The sequence below is a fragment of the Crotalus tigris genome, unplaced genomic scaffold, assembly GCF_016545835.1.
Source record: "Crotalus tigris isolate CLP2741 ecotype Arizona unplaced genomic scaffold, ASM1654583v1 scf7180000019630.4133010339:1179603, whole genome shotgun sequence".
NCBI lineage: Eukaryota > Metazoa > Chordata > Lepidosauria > Squamata > Viperidae > Crotalus > Crotalus tigris.
In genome coordinates, this window is record NW_024097627.1 from 311,965 (window position 1) to 332,709 (window position 20,745).

A 20,745-nucleotide genomic window follows, 5' to 3' on the forward strand; every position below is an offset into this window, starting at 1 on the left:
AAAAGGAAGATAAATAATCATGGCATGTCAGGTATTTGCATGATACTTTAATTCAGTTCCTTTTACAGGCCTTTTTGACATTTCCTTAGACTTTGTGGATGATTCCATGTATAACAGGAAGCAAAAGAAGGGATATGTATGGAAAGGATGCACAAGATTAATTTAATCAGCTAAATCTTAGTGTGATTCCAGCTGAGGAGTTCTGCAGTGAACATTAAAAATGAAGCAGGCATATTTGTAGTTATAAATTCAGTTTTTCCAGTTTGAAACAGAAAGCACTCTTATTTCAAACTTGGCCCTTCTTATTAAATACCAATTTTTTTACCAATAAAGGAGAATATTTGTAGCTCAGGGTTGAAATGAGGGGTCCTTGGTGCTCTCTGTGCTTGATTGTTTTCTTGCAGACATTTCATTACCCAAACTAGGTAACATCATCAATGCTAGTCAATGCTAGAGCATTAGATACCAAGATCCCTCACCTCTTCTTTTTTCTTAGTATTTCCTTTGATGTTTCTGTATGTAGTTTTATTTAAGTATATAGTATTAAGAATGTGGAAGAACTTAATTGAGAAGCAATTAAGTTAATGGTTTCTATACATTAACAGTACATTCTGCCAATAATATTCTCCTCCGGCTATTTTATTTATAGATAGTTATTTATTGAAGTAGGGAAAATTCAAAATATATAAACTAACATAGCTATAGACAAAAGAACAAGCATATAATAGTACAATTTGATCAATTCTTTTCCATGTGTGCATATTTTTGCAAGCAATGTTATCTCATATAATATATTTTATGTATATTTTTCTTTAATATATGCATTTGGAACAATTTTTGAATTATAACTGTAGGTTCTTGAAAATGACAAAAATATATATTTGTGCTCCTTAATATGTTCCAGTTATATAAAATAAGTGATTCTAAAACAGCTTATTTTGTTTCCAGTGCATTTTAATTCTTTTCTTACTTTCTCCTCAAATAAACCATTGCTAAATATACATGATTAGAATAGGATCTTATGTTTCTTAACATAAAATCATTATTATTAAATTATAATTTACAGATAATAAGACAACAGTTTCCACAGTTAACGACACGAAGATTAGGAACCAGAGGCCAATCAAAGTAAGCAATAATGTGTGTTTCATAATCACAGAAAGGCTAAATGTGTTATAGAAAAGTGATTGTGGAAGATTTTCATGGAATGTGTCTATGGCAAACACTTATGTTTGGTGAGAGTAAATCCCATCGATAAGCAAAGCTGGTTCAGTAAATGGTGTTGCTTCTTATGTTCTACCTATTCTGTTTGATAGAATCTACAGCCTTCCTAGACTCTGATATAACATGGTCAGTTGTAATAGAGGACTGGACTCCCATACCTCTAATAGTTGAATAGAAGAGGTTGCTTCAGCAAGTGCCAACATCTTCTTTTCCTCAGAGCTATTCAAGGTACAGAAGCACTGTCTTCTGTTGAATCCAGATCACTTTGGACTCTGATTTGTATGCCACTGCTTTACCAGTGGCTTTATCAGAGCTTAAGAAAAGTGGCAGTGGCCATTCCATATACCAAGAGCAGTGGTCATGTTATCAGTCGGTACATGGGTGTGTATACTATAAGCTGGAATTATATTCTCTGTTTGATCCTATGTCCCATTTCTCTTACTTACTCTTTATCTCTCCTGGAACTTTGATAGTTATAGCCTGCAGGAGAGAGGATGGTTATATTTCAGACTGGAGGAATAATAATCTGTGATTCCCACTTTAAAAAAAATAAGATAAATGCAAATATACAAATATGTTGATGAATCCGAGGTGGCGCAGCAGTTAGGGTGCAGTACTGCAGGCCACTTTAGCTGACTGTGTTCAGCAGGTCAGCGGTTCAAATCTCACCGGCTCAAGGTTGACTCAGCCTTCCATCCTTCCGGGGTAGGTAAAATGAGGACCCAGATTGTTGGGGGCAATGTAAATATATATATACATTGCTTACTGGTGTACACCGCTTAGAGAGTGCTTGCACTTAAAGCGGTATATAAGTCTCATAAATAAATAAATAAATAAATAAATTATAAAATACAGGTTGCTGTTATTATAAATGCTCATCAAAAATTTGATAGGTAAGATTTGCTTCCTCCCTTAGCCAGGTGGGGATATGTGTTGGTTGTTTGCCTTAGCTGTGTCTGCCAGTTTTATTTGTGTGATGCAGTATTTTTTATTCTCCAACAATGGTACTCTTGGACTTGGTGTAGAAGTATATTGTCATGTCAATTTATTTTTTCTGTAATGTATACTCATGACATGACATATAAAGGTCCCATGTTCCTAACCTTTTATCACCAGACCATTTTAGTGCATCAGAGCGGTTTCATAAAGTATGGAAATCTACACTTACTATTATAGATGTACTGTGCAATAGAATAGCAGCCAGTCACAGCTTTCTGAGGAAGGTAATATCCTTTATGTCACGTTCAGTGCTTGAGTTAAGGAGTGTAGGCAGAATGAATGTGAGAGCTCAGGGCCATTTAGTCAGATATGGGTACACTGGACAACTACTATTTCAGCATTGTTGGCTAAATAGATAGCAACATCTCTTGTGGATGCTGATGTCATGTACCAGGCCAGCCAGTGCTTTATGTTTAGCAGTCATGCACCTGCCCATGTGAGGGACCAATATCACAGCTTCAATATCACATTTTCCCAATGTTTCTCGTAAGTGATTGAATCACCAGTCCCTAGGCACATATGTGTTTATATCGTAGGCTACTCTGTAGAAAAAAAAGAAGGCAACGGGTGTGACAGAAACAAGGTGACATCACAGTGGGATTGAAACTAAATTTTCAGCCCTTTAACAGGTTTGGAGAGGTTATGCAAAACATACTGAAAAAATTACTTGAGGCTTAAATACATTTATTTTATGGATTACTTTATTTAAGAAATGGTATTATTAAAAGTCTATTAACGTACCTTTTGCACACCAAAAGGAAGCTATCAGTGCACAGTAACTCTGTGGCTTTCCTTAAAAGGGGCATGTATAGAGAGCTTAAGAAAAAATATTAATTGCTATATAACAAATTATATACTATTTTTTACCCACAGAAGAAAATAAGGTATAGGATTATCCCTAGTTTTCTTCTACCAAATATATCTGGCTAGAGCTGAGGCAAAAGCACCAGGTTCTGCCAATTTGTATCTTTCTTGGGTGCTCCTGTGGATGGAAAATGAAGCTTGTTAAGCACTTGAATCATCAGCCTTATGTTCTGATGGTGAATTTGCACTCATGCATTAACTTGCAAATTGGCATGAAGTCTGTTTTGTTAGCAATTTTCCTTTTTAACCATACTTGAGTGAACAAGTTCTCTCTCTTTAAAAAAAGTGTGTATTCAACATTTCAGGTACCATTACTATGGCATTGCAGTGAAAGAAAGCTCCCAGTATTATGACGTGATGTATTCTAAGAAAGGAGCAGCCTGGGTCAATGAAACAGGAAAAAAAGAAGTAATCAAACAGACAGTGGCATATTCACCACGATCCAAACTTGGGACGTTGCTGCCAGAATTTCCAAATGTCAAAGATCTAAATCTGCCAGCCAGCTTGCCAGAAGAGAAGGTGACGCTAGTAAAATATTCATTGGCTTGCTTTGGTCTCTGCTTTTTCTCTGTTGAGGAAAGGCTAACTTAAGTATGAAAAATTGCCTCTTCAAAAGATTGAGTTTAAGAAGACTGTGACTTGATTTATGAAGGACTTGATTGCTCGCTGTACTTGAAACAAATAATTTCTCCCTGATTTATGGTATTTATCAAGTAATCTATAGATGAAAGAGATTGTACCTTCTGTATTGGTTCAAAGTAGACAATACGTCAAAGATCCATGATTGAATTTTCCAATATTTTTTTAGTAAAAAACCCCACCAACTTAAGGAAAGTAGATTAGTGCATAAAGGCAGAGGACCAATTTTTTTCCTGGCATCATATCCCTAACTTAATTACAATCCAAAGCTGCAACTAGCTACTCTCAGGAAGGAATCAGATGCAGTTAAATTTAATTTGGGCAAATGGCTCAAATCCACCCAAAATACTGTGCTCTCAATCTTTCCTCCTTTGAATGCTTTTAACTGAGAAACAAATTTAAGCAGAGAAATTGGATGGACAATTTGACAATTTCTCAGGGATAGGACTTTTCTCTCATAATGGGGAATTTGGAATTTTGAAGGAGTAACTTTCTAGTCCAGAATGCTTCTGCTGGAATATCCTACATTTGGTGCTAAGCGGGCTTTCTGGAACATAATGCTCTGAGGCAAAGATGACACACTTTTAGCAGCTTGCTCTGGAAACCATGTTACGTAGGTATTAGGTTAGGCTCTAACCTGGATTAAGTTTATAGTTACAGTTGATGAGACCTGAGATTGGTACTAGTGTTTTTGCTGCCTTGAGGTTTTAACCTTCTTCATCTCTATCTCCATTGCTAAGAATTTGTTAGGAGTTGGAGGTCATGATAGATTATACTGGAAATGTTTTAAATATATGCTTAATAAGAATTATTCTTTTTTATCCTTCTAGGTATCTACTTTTATAATGATGTACAGAACACACTGTCAAAGGATACTTGATACTGTAATAAGAGCCAACTTTGATGAGGTTTGTAACGAAGTAAAATGTTTTTCATGGGATAGTTTATATTCACTTATATTTATTGATGATAGTGAAAACGTTTATATTGACTGACTACATTGCTCCAAGGTTCAAAGTATTTTCCACTGAGAATTGGAACTGTTGGAGATAATAGGATATATTAGTTCTATTGAGTGAAATGATTCTGAGAATAAAGGAAGCTAATGAACAGGATGCCTCAATACAAGGAAGCTGAAGAAATGGTGCAATCAGGCAATATACTGAAAAATAAATTGGGAAGAACAGCAGTATAAGAAAAAAGCTTATGTAAAAGCAGGGCTTTTTTTTCTCATAAAATGCTCAGAACGGAGTTCCGGCACCTTTTTTGGATGGAACCTTGTAGGGTAGGCAAGGCGGGTTGTACGATGTGTGTGAGTTCCGACACCTTTTTTTTTTTATAGAAAAAAAACACTGTGTAAAAGGATGGAGGAGATGAGCAATTGAGATCAGAAGTATTAATGAGATGGAAGACTGTAAAAAAAGCCCTCTGTATTACTCAAGATAACATAGATAATACATATGGAAAATAGAATAAATAAGTTCTTCCCTGTAGAATGGAGTGGGGTTATCCAGATTCTAGTACTCCCTTAGTCATGGAAGCTTACTGAATGACTTTGGGCCAGTTGTTCTTTCTCAGTTCATGCTCCCTCACAGAGTTGGGGAAAATAGGAAGAAGAGCTTTGAACATTGCCTTGAGCTCCTGAATTAAAGGGAGAATGGAAATTTATTAAGTACCTATACATATAGTATTTCATATCTATTATATACACACATCTATAGTTATATATAAATTTATACACATATACTTATGATTCATAAAGCTGAGAATATCTATGGCTCAGTTTTATATGCAATAATATTTGAAAGAAATCTTAGAATTAGTTCTGGAATATTAGTTTGGTGAATGTGTCTTATGGAAAATGGATGCTATTTTTTTAATACCAAGATCAACTAAACTAGTACAGAAAATTGATTTCCAAAGTTCCTGCTAGCTTGCTCTATTAAACCCCAACTTTAAAAATATCCTAGAGTTTTCTGCTTTTTTTCTTTCAATTCTCATTCATATGACATTTTTTTTCATGTAGTCAGTCCAAATAACCAATACCTGTATAATGGCACAAATCTAAGGCTTTGTTTGTTTGTTTGTTTGCTGCCCATCTTGCCACAAGGCGACATTAATTTAGATTTATATCTTAAATATATTTGCAATGAATCCCAAAGGTGCTTTTTCAAGAGGCAACTGGACTTTCTTGCTTTTCTTTGAAGACATTTTGATTCAGCTTCTTGGATGAGAAGTGAAATGTCTTCAAAGAAAATGAGAAAGTCCAATTTTCTCTTGAAAAAGCACCTTTGGGACAACCAGTACCTGGATGACTGAGAATCTCCATAGACATTTGCAATGAATGATAGTTAGTTACAGTCTATATAGGATGATTTCACTGCTTCCTACCCCTCAGTATAATGCATCTTTCCTGATTTTGACTGCTTTTATATTTGATATGAAGTCTCTTTCATTATCATGAATGGGAACCAAGTTGCTGTCAACAGTCATGTATTTTCAGAGGAAATTTGTTAGGGCTCCTGTTAGTGTAATGGTATGTGGGAATGGCCTTGGGAGATGGGGGAAGAGCTGCATGCAGGAGAACAAGAGAGCATAAGAAGCAGCTGAGCCCGCAGATGGAAAGGGGGAATGGCAAACATCTCACAAGTTACCCTCCCTAGTTTTTTGGGCTGTAAATACAAGGGGGGAGAAATGTACTTTCTAACTTGCAAGATTTTGTTAATGTAACCTCACAACAATGTATAAATAGTTCATCTAGGCATGCTTCTTATCTGGACTATCTTGCAAGGCTGATGAGCAGAATCAAACCCAGTGGTACATGGACATGAAGAAAGAAGGCAGAATCCACCCTTTATTTGCAACTCCTTTTTTTCTTTTCTTTTTCATCAGCAAACTGCCATGGGTGAAACATATCATTTGATGGTGTTTTCCAAAAAGAAAATCAGAAGTGTATTTCTACCATTCTAGAAGATAGACAAATAATAATTTTTAAAAATTACAAATTCCATGTATTTCTTCTGTTTGGGTGCATTTCTAGGTTCAAAGTTTTCTTCTGCACTTTTGGCAAGGGATGCCACCTCATATGCTTCCTGTACTGGGTTCTTCCACTGTAGTAAATATAGTTGGAGTTTGCGATTCAATATTGTATAAAGCTATTTCTGGAGTTTTGATGCCAACAGTCTTGCAAGCATTACCTGATAGGTGAGTATATTTTAAAAGACTGACATTTGTGTGAAAGTATATGTGTGAGTTCGCTTGCAACATATACCCTTTATACAGGGGTCTTGTATACAGCAATGCTGGTTGAGGAATTCTGGGAGCTGAAGTCCACAAGTCATAAAAGGGCCAGGTTTGAAGACCCCTGGTTTAAATAAAGAATCTTTCTCACACAAGACCAAGTGACATTTATGAATAATAAAACCAAATGGGTTTGACAGAACACTGCAGATTGAGTTCAAACATCGAAGGAATGGTAGATTTTTTCCATTTAGGAATGAAGGACAAATAAGTGGGCAATATATTTAAAATATTCTATACTTGCATGCTTCATTTTTGTTCCCTTCCCTACATTCTAAGAATGTTAGCATTTTGGCAGTCTGTTTAATACAATTGCAGTCAATGACATTTTTTATTTATCAGTTTTTCTTCCTTGAGATTCCATCTTGAATAATGCTTTTTTGTGAGTGTTACAGATCTTCATTCCTACATTGTTTTTTATTCCAGCCTTCTCTAAATTAGTAGTCTATTGATGAGTTCAACATCTACTTCATATTTCCCAACCAGAGTATCTTAAGGACTAAATCTTCTTGTACATACTTTCTTGAACCCTGAGACCTCTAGATGGCTTGGTGGCCTGAAAACATTTTTTATAAATGGTGATCCCCCTTATTCTGAAATGCCCTCAGCAATACAGTATGTCTTGTCCCTGTTTTAGTACTATTTGAGGGACTGGCAAGATACAGTATACTTTTGTCCTCAGTTCTTAAACATGAAATACCCTAAATAGTAATGGAATCATTTAATTCAATCTGTTTCAGTTATTCCTGCTAACTAAAGTAGAGAACTGTGGTTATTTTAGTAGTAGTAGTAGGAGCAGTAGTAGTAGGAGCAATAACATTTATTATTCTAAGTTTTAAACATTAAACACCTCTGCAAATGTTAATGTTAAATAGCAATTATGGATCATAATTTTGAAAAGTGGCATAGTTCTGAAGAATGGAATATATCTATTTAATTTATTTTTTTAAGATCTGGGAGGAACATCAAATGCAAGCATTTGTACTTATTCATTTCATAACTCTATAGATTATGTTTTCTGTATACTTTGGTGTATTTTTCAGAGTCCTTATTATTAGGTAGCTGTAACATAATATATATTCTCAGTGCAATCCTATGCATGTAACTGGGAATTAGGTCTCACAAAGTTGTGGAACTAATGCTAGATACATCAGGTTAGGAAAATTTTCCAATTTTGAACTATAGGACTAAAAATTGGGCAGTTGCAGAGCTAATATTTTCTTGCTTTTCTTCTGCAAAGAAAGACTCTTAACATATGTTCCTGAAGTGGTACTTTTCTTTTCAGCTTAACACAGGTGATCCGCAAGTTTGCCAAACAGCTGGATGAATGGCTAAAGGTAGCTCTTCATGACTTGCCTGAAAACCTACGAAATATCAAGTTTGAATGTACGTGTTACATACTTAATACAAGCAGAAAAATTGTTTATGATGCTGTAACATTAAAGTTAAAGATATTAATCAAAAGATAGTATGCTGGTACCAGTAGAACATTAAAAAATGCAAATGATTTTTTTTTAAATGAAAGAAACAGGTCAGATAAAGAATTCAGTTCCCCTCACTATATATGTGGTATGGCAATATTCTTAATCAGATCAGTCTACTCTATGTTCTATAAGTAATTTAAAAAAAAATAAGGGCAGTTATAGAACACATATATTCTATGTTGTGGTTAAGTTCTTATTTACCTACCTCAATAACACGTGGAAGGTAGGGCAGTACATATGAACAGATTTAAGGGTTCATTAGGCCGACTCCTATTTTTTTCATCTACAACAATTAAATTTATTCTTCCAAAATCAGGATGCTGAAATGAAGAAAGCTTGGTATAACTATTAGATTTTATGTAAAAAAAGCTATTCAGATATCGAAAACAAATGCTTAGAATAAAGGCATTCTTTAATTTAATGAAAGGAGTAGGCAACACAGTGTCTTTTGATGTCAAAATAATATATAATAATCCAAGAAAGCATTGGCAATCTTCCCAAATGTAAAAATGCCCCAAATCTCACATGATTTTATTGCCAAAAATGTTTAGGACTTTTAGGAGACATTTTGATAACTTTTTAAAAGTCTCAGTATGCAAAATTGCATACATGCTTGAAAAGGTGCTGTGTGTCTTATTATCCTAACACAGTTTAAAAGAACAATAAGCATTGCATCTCTAATTTGTCAATCACTAATAATCTCTAATTAATTTTGTCAATTCTTTCAGTAATATGTGTGTATATCACTGACTGGTCATAGTGATGAAGCCATATTAGTTAGAATTAACTGATAAGTCTCCTGTCTTTGTGAAACAAATTAAACAGTCTCTCAAGGGATGGCCTGCAAATGCAAGCAATCAAGCACATCTTCAAACTACAGTCCGAGGTCTTTGCTTCAAGTGTCAAAGTTTAAAAAATGAAGACAATCAAATTATCCTATCTCCATAGGAAGGGCACTACACTCTTTCTCTGTAGATGCCTGCCTTGCACATTATATCTTGAGAAAGTCTGCTTTATTTCATCAGTCCTGCTCCTTTTATATAGCTAACTTCCACATCACAAGTTTTTTTGAAGAGAGAGAATGTGGGCAAAGTTGAAAAGGGGAGACAGCTTAACCATTGATCAACATGGATGATTAAAAGCACCTTTGTTGAGGGGGCTCAGAAAATGACCCATTGAACAACATGATTTTGTAATTTAATAATTTATTCAAATAATCCAAGGCATGTTCCTTTCCTCAAAATGAATATGTTTTACTATATGTTTTGGAATTGATCTTACTAAAGCAGAGTTGCAGCCAGAGAGATCAGTGTGAATTTTCTTCACTTTAGTGAAGTCAGATAGTACTGAAGCTATTTGAAAAATATCTGGAATCTGGATGCTAGCATTGTACATACAAGCAATGTCATTGATTTCAGCATATTTTTTATTTACCTATGGTAAAAAGATTAATACAATATAGCATTAGGAGTTACCCAAGGAAATATGGATATAAAGGTTACACTATTGATCAGTAGATAAAGAGAGAGATAGATAGCAAGGATTTTATTCTGTGCATGGCCTTGTCAATATGTTTACATAACATATATTTAATCTTCATTTGTGTACTGCAGTCACTAATCATAAACCAGAGAATCTTAGTTCACTTGGCATCAACTACACAGTCCTAGCAACAAGAGGAAGACTTTCTATGGTGAATGGCCTACTTCTTCAATTTTGTTGGAATGGAAAGCAGAATTACTAATCCAATTTCATTCAGTTGGAGTCTGTAGATCTAGGCTATAATTGTGTCAGAAGTGAGGAGGCTTTGGATATTATGAATCTAAAACTACTTTTGACACTTCCTGGGAATAGCCCTATTGGAGACTTTCTGGTCATGGGAACCAGCAAATCAGCACACACAGAACTTTCTGCAGGGACATAGAATTAAGGATTGTTCTACTTCAATTTGACTACCCTGACATCAACTGGGAGACAAACTCCGCACCAAGTGGAAGATCAAACAGGTTCCTGGCAAACCTAGCAGACAACTTTGTCTCTCAAAAAGTAGAGAAGGGAACTAGGGGATTAGCCATTTTGGATCTAATTCTCATTAACAGAGATGAAATGATAGAAGGTGTTGAAGCCATAGGAACCCTGGGAGGAAGTGATCATGCAATATTAGAATTCAACATTATAGAAGCACAAGCAATAGAACACAGTCAAACTAGAGTCTTGGACTTCAAGAGAGCTAATTTCAATAAACTTAGAGAGGGCTTGGGAAGGATTCCATGGATGAGAATCCTCAAGGGGAAAACAACTCAAGAAGCCTGGGAAATTTTGAAAAATGAGATAATAAAGGCACAGTCTAGCACAATACCAACAAAGAGGAAAAACAACAGCTCTCAGAGGAAACCAGCATGGCTGCATAAAGAACTCTCTGACAAACTGAAAGATAAAAAAGACAAGTATAGAAAGTGGAAGGAGGGGAACATAACTAAGTCAGAATATCAGCAAATAGCCCAAGCCTGCAAAGATTAAGTGAAGAAAGCCAAGGCTCAAAATGAACTAAGGCTTGCGACCAAAGTCAAAAATAACAAAAAAAGCTTCTTTCAACATGTAAAAAACAAGAAAAAAGTGAAGGAAATGATTGGTCCATTAGTGGGTGGAAGTGGCAAGAAGGTGACAAGCAACAGGGAGAAAGCAGAACTATTTAACTCATTTTTTGCATCTGTCTTTACACAAAGGGAAAAAAACAGACCAATCTATCAAAAATAGTGCCATAAAAAACAAAATAGAAACACAAGTTAAGATAGGCAAGAAAATGGTAAGTGAGCACCTGTCCAGCCTAGATGAGTTCAAATCGCCAGGACCAGATGGATTACACCCCAGAGTTCTCAAGGAACTGGCAGATGTGATATTGGAACCACTGAACTATATTTTTCAAAGATCCTGGAACACAGGGGAACTACCAGAGGACTGGAAAAGAGCTGATATAGTTCCCATCTCAAAAAAGGAAAAAAAAATGGATCCAGGAAATTACAGACCTATCAGCCTGACCTCAATACCTGGGAAGATCCTGGAAAAGATAATCAAACAACGAATCAACAAACACCTAGAGGCAAACAAAGTCATTACTAAAAGCCAACATGGGTTTGTCAAAAACAGATCATGCCAGACAAATCTTATCGCATTCTTTGACCAAATGACAAAATTAGTGGATCAGAAAAATGCTGTGGACATAATTTACTTGGACTTCAGTAAGGCATTTAATAAAGTAGATCACAACCTACTACTTGATAAGATAGAAAAATGTGGGGTAGACAGTGTTGAGTCCTTGGCGGGAAGCAGACACGAGAAGCAGTTGAAGTTCTCAGTTTCCTTTATTCAGCGTTCAGCTTACAAGTAGATGGCTTCAGCAGCTCCCAAAACCTCCCAGCTTCTTATATAGACGCTTCCCGGGTAAATGTGTTACTTTTCCCGCGCCAGCACCCGCGCATGCGCACGGCGCTGGCGACAGCCTGTCTGGTCCCGGGCAGCTTTGCACCTGCCCGGGACTGCCTGCAAACGCCCGAGCCGTTTGCAAGGCTCGGACATAACACCCCTTTTCCCCGGGCTAAAACTACTACCAACATATAAACATTTATTTTATGCAGTGTTACCTGGCTTTTGTTTAGCCATCAATGTTATGTAATCCTCTAAGTATTTAGGAGACTTCTTTGCTCTCTGTGACCTTCTCAGCTCTGGGTTACTAGCATGAGTTCCCTGACTGGAGGGAGATGTGAGCCTGTTCTCCTTATTTTGCCTTGGTGCCTTCCAAGGACTGTGCCCCGATGCCTGGCCTGCTTGCTTGCCCACCGGGCTCGTCAGGCCAGGGCTTCTGTCACTTTGTGACCTGGTTGACCTGCCTAGCTGTAGACCCTCGGGCCCCTTGAAGTGATAGCCACTGCTGGGCGTCTCTGTTGAACCTCCTAGGTCCGTCCAAGACCTGTCAGGAGGCTGACCATTCCCTGAACCCCGTTCTGTGTCCGGGCTTGTGTGGGTTTCTGTACTTTCCCAAAACTCAGTTACCCTGATTTGGGCTAGAGGTGTTGTAGTCGGGACTTGGTTCCTCGACCACCTCCCTGTATGTTTGACCCCCTGTAGAATTTGGGGTAAGGTCAGGCCAACCTTGGGGATTGTGTGCCAGCTCTCTTGCGGGGAATGATTGGTTGGGATGCCCCCGGGTATCCTCCATGACTGGAGTGCTGTGTGATGTGTGTGGAAGGTGAGTATGCCCCCGGGGTGACTCCCTGGCTGGAGTAGGCGTGAGTGCCTGTTGTGTGGGTAAGCTCCATGAATTCCTTTTCGGAGCACTTGCGGAACCCTGGGATGGGCCGTTTGTGGCTCCATCAGTGGAGATGGGCAGCAGCTCGTGCCCGTCCCTTTGCTCCAAAGGGTCCCCCTCCCCCCCGGGAAAAGACCCAGGAGTCTCATCTGAAAAGTCCCGCCTAGGGCGGAGTTGGTCGATGTGCCGACGCAGGACACGACCATTGTCCAGGGCAACCTCGTAGGAGAGAGGACCTGTGACCCTGGAAATAGAAGCGGGGACCCATGTATGACCAGGCCGGTAATTGCGAGCCCAAACCGGGGCACCCACAAGTAGTTGTCTAGGTGCCCTAGGATGTGAGGTAGATGAAGGCAGTCTGTCCGGATGCAACCGGTCAAGTTTAGTAGTAAGTTGACGCCCCCAGCGAAGTTCAGCTGGGCTTCTCCCTGTAGAAGTGGATGGTGTGGTGCGATAAGAAAGGAGAAAGTCAGCCAACCTGTGATGCCAGTCCCCGTAGGTGAGTCTTTTCAATGCGTCCTTTGTGATGCGCACCATACGTTCAGCCATACCGTTGGTGGACGGGTGGAAGGGTGCAGACGTGGCATGACGAATCATGTTAGCCTGTAAGAAAGCTTGGAATTCGGAGGAAGTGAATTGAGGGCCGTTGTCAGACACGATGACATCTGGAAGCCCGTGTGCAGCAAAAATCCCCCTCAGTACCTGAATAGTCTTTGCAGTGGTGGTGGATGAGACAGGCACAACCTCAAGCCATTTTGAATGGCTGTCAACAAGGACCAAGAAGAACTGGCCCTGAAAGGGCCCAGCGTAGTCAATGTGCACCCTAGACCATGGGGACTGTGTTTCCTCCCATTTATGCACGGGAGCTTGGGGCATCTCTGGGCGAGATCGTTGGCACAGGTGGCATGCATGCACCTGAGCCTCAATATCCTTATCTAAAACAGGCCACCACAAGTGGCTGCGTGCAAGAGCCTTCATATGAACAATGCCAGGATGACCCTCGTGGAGGGATTCTAAGACCCTAGTCCTCATTGAGGAGGGAATGACAACTCTGTTTCCCCAAAGCAGACAACCCTGAGAAAGGGACAACTCGTTTCTTTTGGACCAGAAACTCTGAAACTCAGGACTAGGGCAGTGCTCAGGCCAACCGGACAAAACCCAGGAACGGACACGTGAAAGTGTGTGATCTGTACCTGTTTCAGCGGCAACATCCCTGGCACAAAGAGGGAGCTCGGGCAAGGCTTGGATTGATAGAATGTTGACAGCTGGCGCAGGGTCAGCTTCTACTACTGGCAGAGGCAATCTACTGAGGCCATCAGCATGGCCCATTTCTTTCCCAGGCTTGTGGAGTAAAGAAAAATCATATGCAGACAGAAAAATAGACCACCTAAGCATTCTAGGGGAAATGATTTGGGGAGTCTGCTTACGTGTGGTAAACAGTCCCAGCAGAGGCTTATGGTCAGTAAAGACCGTGAAATGCCTGCCATAGAGAAAATCGTGGAATTTTTTAATTCCAGCGACAACAGCCAGAGCCTCCCTGTCTATCTGAGCGTAGTTGCGCTCAGCAGAAGACAATGTTCTGGAGTAATATGCAACAGGAACCTGAGTTCCATCAGACCTGAGGTGGCTCAGGACAGCTCCTACCCCGTAAGGGGACGCATCACATGCGATGCACACAGGAAGAGATTCGTTGAAATGTGCAAGTACACTGTTAGAAGTGAGCAAGGCCTTGACTTTGTTAAAGCAAGCCTCATGTGTATGTGACCACTGCCACACTGCTTGTTTGTCTAGTAGCCTGTGAAGAGGCTCAGCTACACTAGCTTTATGTGGAAGAAAAGAATTGTAGAAATTCAGGAGGCCCAGGAAGGCCTGAAGTTCGGCCTTGGACTTTGGCCTAGGTGCTTCTAAAATAGCTGTCAGTTTGGATTCAGCAGGGTGAATCCCAGCAGCATCAATTTTGAACCCCAGAAATTCAGTAGAAGGCACCCCAATCTTGCATTTGTCTTTTTTGAGCTTGAGGCCTGACTTCCTGAATCTTAACAGAACAGCCCTTAGCCTTTCAGCTAGAATGTGTGTGGAGTCTCCTGCAATTAAGACATCATCAAAGTAGGGGCAAACCCCTGGTATACCCCGTAGTGTGTTTTCCATTACGCTTTGGAAAATCCCAGGAGCGACATTCACTCCAAACTGCAGCCTTTTTACCTTAAAGGCTCCCCTGTGGGTCACAATAGTCTGAGCTATAGCAGCATCATCATCAACAGGCAGCTGTTGCAAAAACGCGCCCCCCCCTTGAGGGAGGCCAGAATATGACTGACCACAGGAACAGGATAGGCATGTTGCTGCAATGCCTTATTCAGAGTGCATTTGTAGTCAGCACAAATGCGAATGTCCCCATTTGCCTTTAGAGGCGTGACAATGGGGGTCTCCCAAGGACTGGAATCAACAGGTTCTAGGATTCCCTGTTGAATCAGTTTGTCTAACTCAGTGTCAATTTTACTCTTTAAAGCAAAAGGGACCCTTCTTGCTTTAATTCTAACGGGAGTGACAGTGGGGTCTAGCTTTAAGGACACAGGGGGTCCTTTGAATGTGCCTAGCTGGGGGCTGAAAACATCTGCAAATTCTTTGCAGACTTCCTGTAGGTCGAGTGTTTGTAAACTGTTGAGTCCTGTGACGTGTATCCCCAGGGCCTCAAACCAATCGAGTCCTATGAGACTCGTTCGTTCACCCCCTACTACTAATAAGTCTAGTGGACCTTCAAAACTCTTGTATTGCATGTTAAGGGTGGCCTCCCCCTTAACACACACTCTTGAATTTTGAAAATCTGTTAACACAATGTCAGAAGGCCTTAACTTGGCCTGAGTTCCACTACCGGAACAAATCTTCCTAAATGTATGCAAGGAGATAATTGAAAAGGCAGACCCTGTGTCTAGTTCCATAGATAATGGAACCCCTTGTAGCTTCACCTTGAGTGACAGCTTTTTCTTAATTGGCTTGTGTGTGCCTGTCCTAAGGATGCTTCTTCGCGAAGCACAAAACCCTACCCTATTCTGGCTGGGGAATCTGGTACCTTTCAGGCGCGGTTCTTCCTGAGGTTGTACCTTTCGTCGGCCCAGACACACAGCTGCAATGTGTCCTTGTTTGCCGCATGCCCGGCAGGTAGCGGAGCGGAACTTGCAGTCGGTTCTCCGGTGGCGACCTCCACAGCCGATGCACTTGAGCAGAGCTGAAGAGCTTCCCTTCTGTTTTTCTTCCGTCGTGGGGTGGAGACGGTCGACTTCCTCGTCCGGATCCTCCTCGGAGTTCCTTTGGGCGTCTTCCTGGTGCACGGATGCAACCTCTGGACTGTTTCTGATCGGCCGCATGTTCTTGAGAGCGCCGCCTGCTGCTTCTTCTGCGGTGACTTCCCTTAAGGCATCTTGGTAGGACAGTTCTTCTTTAGCGAAAAGTCTCTGTTGTAGATCTCGATGCCTTAACCCGCACACGAATCAGTCCCTCAGTCGTTCTTCGAGGTCTTTGAACTCGCAGTGCTTGGCGGCCTTCCGTAATGCGGCGATGAATTCTTTGGCCGACTCGCCGGGCCGTTGATCACTCTGCTCGAAGGTGTGGCGCCATGCGATGACGGACATCTTGGGGTGGAAGTGCTCTTTCAGTAGCTTCTTCAGATCTGCGTAGCTGACAGACTCTACTGGAACAGGTGCTGCAAGGTTTTCTGCGATGTCGAAGGCGTCTTGGCCGCAAACACAAAGCAGGGTGGCAGCCTTCAAGCTCTCTTCACTCACTTGGTTTGCCTTGAAGTAGTTCTCCACCCTGGCTACGTATGACTCCCACCGCTCTGGATGTGAGATGTCAAATTCCGAAAGCCTTCCGATTTTCGCCATCTTCAGGAGACGGGTCTATCAGCCAGCCTACCCCCGAATGCGCACTGGATTGGCGGGTAGCTGCCGAGTCGACGCCGTTCCACCGCTCAGGACTCACTTGGGTAAGCTTACACTTCTTCCTTTCCAGGCGGTGTAAGGCAATCCCACCCTCATCGCCAGTGTTGAGTCCGTGGCGGGAAGCAGACACGAGAAGCAGTTGAAGTTCTCAGTTTCCTTTATTCAGCGTTCAGCTTACAAGTAGATGGCTTCAGCAGCTCCCAAAACCTCCCAGCTTCTTATATAGACGCTTCCCGGGTAAATGTGTTACTTTTCCCGCGCCAGCACCAGCGCATGCGCGCGGCGCTGGCGACAGCCTGTCTGGTCCCGGGCAGCTTTGCACCTGCCCGGGACTGCCTGCAAACGCCCGAGCCGTTTGCAAGGCTCGGGACATAACAGACAGAATCACTACCAGATGGATCCATAGCTGGCTGACCGGCCGTACTCAGCGAGTGGTCCTCAATGGAACTGCATCTATATGGAGGGAAGTGTGTAGTGGGGTGCCCCAGGGCTCTGTTCTGGGCCCAGTGCTCTTCAACATCTTCATCAATGATTTGGATGAAGGGACAGATGGGGAACTCATCAAATTTGCAGACGACACCAAGCTGGCAGGAATAGCCAACACTCCAGAAGACAAGCTTAAGATACAGAAGGATCTGGACAGACTTGAACACTGGGCACTAACTAACAAAATGAAATTCAATGGTGAAAAAAGCAAGGTTCTACATTAGGCAAGAAAAACCAAATGCACAAGTACAGCATAGGTGGCACCATGCTCAATAGTAGTAACTGTGAGAGGGACCTCGGAGTCCTAGTAGACAATCACCTAAATATGAGCCAGCAGTGTGTTGCAGCTGTCAAAAAGGCCAACACAGTGCTAGGCTGCATTAACAGAGGGATAGAATCAAGATCACGTAAAGTATTAATACCACTCTTCAATGCCTTGGTAAGGCCACACTTGGAATACTTCATCCAGTTTTGGTCGCCACGATGTAAAAAAGATGTTGAGACTCTAGAAAGAGTGCAGAGAAGAGCAACAAAGATGATTAGGGGACTGGAGGCTAAAACATATAAGTAACGGTTGCTAGAATTGGGTATGTCTAGTTTAACGAAGAGAAGGACAAGGGAGGACATGATAGCAGTATTCCAATATCTCAGGGGCTGCCATAAAGAAGAGGGAATTAAGCTATTTTCCAAAGCACCTGAAGGCAGGACAAGAAGCAACGGGTGGAAACTAATCAAGGAGAGAAGCAACCTAGAACTAAGGAGAAACTTCCTTACAGTGAGAATAATTAATCAGTGGAACAGCCTGCCTCCAGAAGCAGTAAATGCTCCAACACTGGAAGTTTTTAAGAACAGACTGGACAGCCATTTGTCCGAAATGGTGTAGGGTTTCCTGCCTGAGCAGGGGGTTGGACTAGATGACCTCCAAGGTCCCTTCCGACTTTACTACTATTACTATCAATAGTTAACTTTCAATGGGATTTAAGGTTATTGATTTTATTGGGTAATGATTTCTATCCCAAACATGCTTTTTTAAAAATGCCTAAAATATGTATATTCACATAACGTGTGTGTGTGTGTGTGTGTGTGTGTGTGTGTGTTTGTGTGTGTGTGTGTAGTTCTTACAAAAGAAAATCAGTTAAAGGTGGTTGCTGTTAGCAGAGTTAAAAGAAGATATGTTATATATTGTTTGGTGCCAAATAACCATTCTAGTTAACGACATAAATGATCTCCTTCATTGTCAGTATCCAGAAGATTTTCTCAGATTCTTCGGAGGCAGACTTCATTAAACCATCTATGCCAGGTATTTTGTCTTTTTTTTGGGGGGGGGGGTTATATTTATTTTATTCCTCAGCAACTACACATATGTTAGTTTTCAGATAAATGATTTGCACGCATCTGAACAATCAAAATATTTACACCGGATTTGTGCACTGATTTGAAAAGGCATTCAGAGTTAAATGAAGCAGAAAAGCCATAGCTGCTTGCTATGTTGTTGGCTTAAATTATTTTCTATATTCTGGGAAAACAGGCCTATCAATGATGACTAATGTCTATGTACAGTTTCTAGAACCCCAGAGAGCAGGTCTCAAATAATAGTTGCTAGGAAGCAAACGTAAAAGAGGACTTATCCCAGTGATGGCAAATCTTTTAGACACCGAGTGCCCCAAAACCGCGCCACTCTTGCCCTCCCACAGGGTTACCTACCGCCTCCACTGCACACCACAGCAGATTGCTCAGGTGGCCGTGTAGCGCCATGGATGCCATGCCCTCCGCCCGCACTCCGCAGCATGATCTGCATGCGACGGGGCACGAGGGCAAAGTCTTGTCCCTGCTGCCCAGCTGCCATGTCCTTGGCTTCGCTGCTCCACATGGGGGACTCTCCTCCAAGTGGGCTGCTGGTGAGGATGGGGACACAGGGGGAGACGGGGCTAGGGCAATGGTGCACGTGCCCACAGAGAGGGCTTTGAGTGCCGCCTCTGGCACACGTGCCATAGGTTCACCATCACTGACTTATACCCTCATTTCCATTCATTGGATCCTAAGAATTATCTGTCTGGCCTCTGTGAGACCCAGAATACTGAACTAAATAGAATTTTGACTTGATCTGTAATATTGCTTCTTATATTTTCCCATTTTATATATCTCTTCCTTTGCTATTATCTAACTGGGGAGTTACAGCAACTGTAAAGGAAACATGTTGAAAATAATATTTGCATTGATTTTATCTATCTAATCTATCTAATCTTTATGACCAAATAGAGATGAAAACAGTTTATAAGCACTTTGAGCAAAATTGTCTTATTCCAATATGTTGAATGGCCTCTAATATACTACCACAATGAAATCTTTAGTAGCAGCAGTAAAAGCAATGCAGATAGTTGCAATGAAGTTCCCCTCAGTCTTCCTAACTATCTTAAAATCCCAACTAGCATCTGAATAAATACAGACTGTTCTATTGAGTAGTCTGTCCATTGTCATGCATGAAGGTCCCACCCTCAGACTTAAGCTATAAACAGTCTCTGATGTTCCACTTCCATATCCCTTTCTAGGTGCACAAGACCAGAAGTTTGTTCAGTTTTATTTGTATTTGACATGTTCTAAGATAGGGCCTAGTTCCAATATTGAAAACATGCTTCAGGTACTTTACTTACTTTAGATGTGTGAGGATTTCAAATAATTGTTTCAATGATTTTGAAGTTGTGACTGAATGTACTATTTAAATTATTGTGATCATTTCAAAAGTAAAGGTCTAGATACAAATAATCTGAATTTAAGAGAGACAATGAAGCATGAAGCATGAAGAAAATGCCTTTTTCCTCAAATGAAGCAGAAGTATAGTATTACCTTAAATTTAGAACTTCCACATGAAATCTGTAATTTGAGAGGACTGGGAAAAGTTATATTCAAATTACCTATTGCACTTCATGATTTTTCTAGAACCTAAGGAGAAAAATCACCTTAGCAGAATCCTATCACAAAACCATATGAAGGGATAATGGGATATTATCTAAGGTAATAAACTCTAAGCTAATGAGTTGTTTGAATTGGATTATAGGCATCAAGAACTGTGATCCACAGTGCAGATATTACATTCCAAATGCTGGAAGACTGGAGGAATGTGGATCTTAATAGTATCACTAAACAAACACTATACACCATGGAAGATTCACAAGAGGAGCACAGGAAACTTATAATACAATGTAAGATTATAAGACTTTCAGCTAAGAGAAATTAGCTCCAAATGTTAATAAAACAGAATGTGCTAGCGTTGTTGCTTCCAAAATCAGCTCAGATGAAAAAAGATTCCAATTTTCCCCCACCTTCTCTAAATGTGATGGTAACACAGATGACATTGGAGAAATATTGGTTGCCTAACACTTTCTCCGCTTTCTGTTAAATTTCTCTTTGCTCTCCAACAACCTATCTATCACAATTGAAAGTAGAGTAAGGCAGGATACTTCCATACAATGGTTTTACTATGCAATCTTGGGTATGTTTACTAACAGCA

At 40.5% G+C, this 20,745-nt stretch overlaps 1 protein-coding gene across 2 annotated transcripts in view; it reads left to right on the forward strand.

The window, feature by feature from the left end:
* Window positions 1-20,745, forward strand: part of RFX4 (regulatory factor X4) — a 92,716-nt gene that overhangs the window by 46,422 nt on the left and 25,549 nt on the right. For both annotated transcript variants that reach the window (XM_039363905.1, XM_039363906.1), the window contains exons 5-11: window positions 1,067-1,128; window positions 3,393-3,606; window positions 4,557-4,634; window positions 6,767-6,930; window positions 8,312-8,412; window positions 18,479-18,537; window positions 20,293-20,437. In XM_039363905.1, the coding sequence (XP_039219839.1) occupies window positions 1,067-1,128; window positions 3,393-3,606; window positions 4,557-4,634; window positions 6,767-6,930; window positions 8,312-8,412; window positions 18,479-18,537; window positions 20,293-20,437 (823 nt within the window). The remainder of the gene's footprint in view (window positions 1-1,066; window positions 1,129-3,392; window positions 3,607-4,556; window positions 4,635-6,766; window positions 6,931-8,311; window positions 8,413-18,478; window positions 18,538-20,292; window positions 20,438-20,745) is intronic.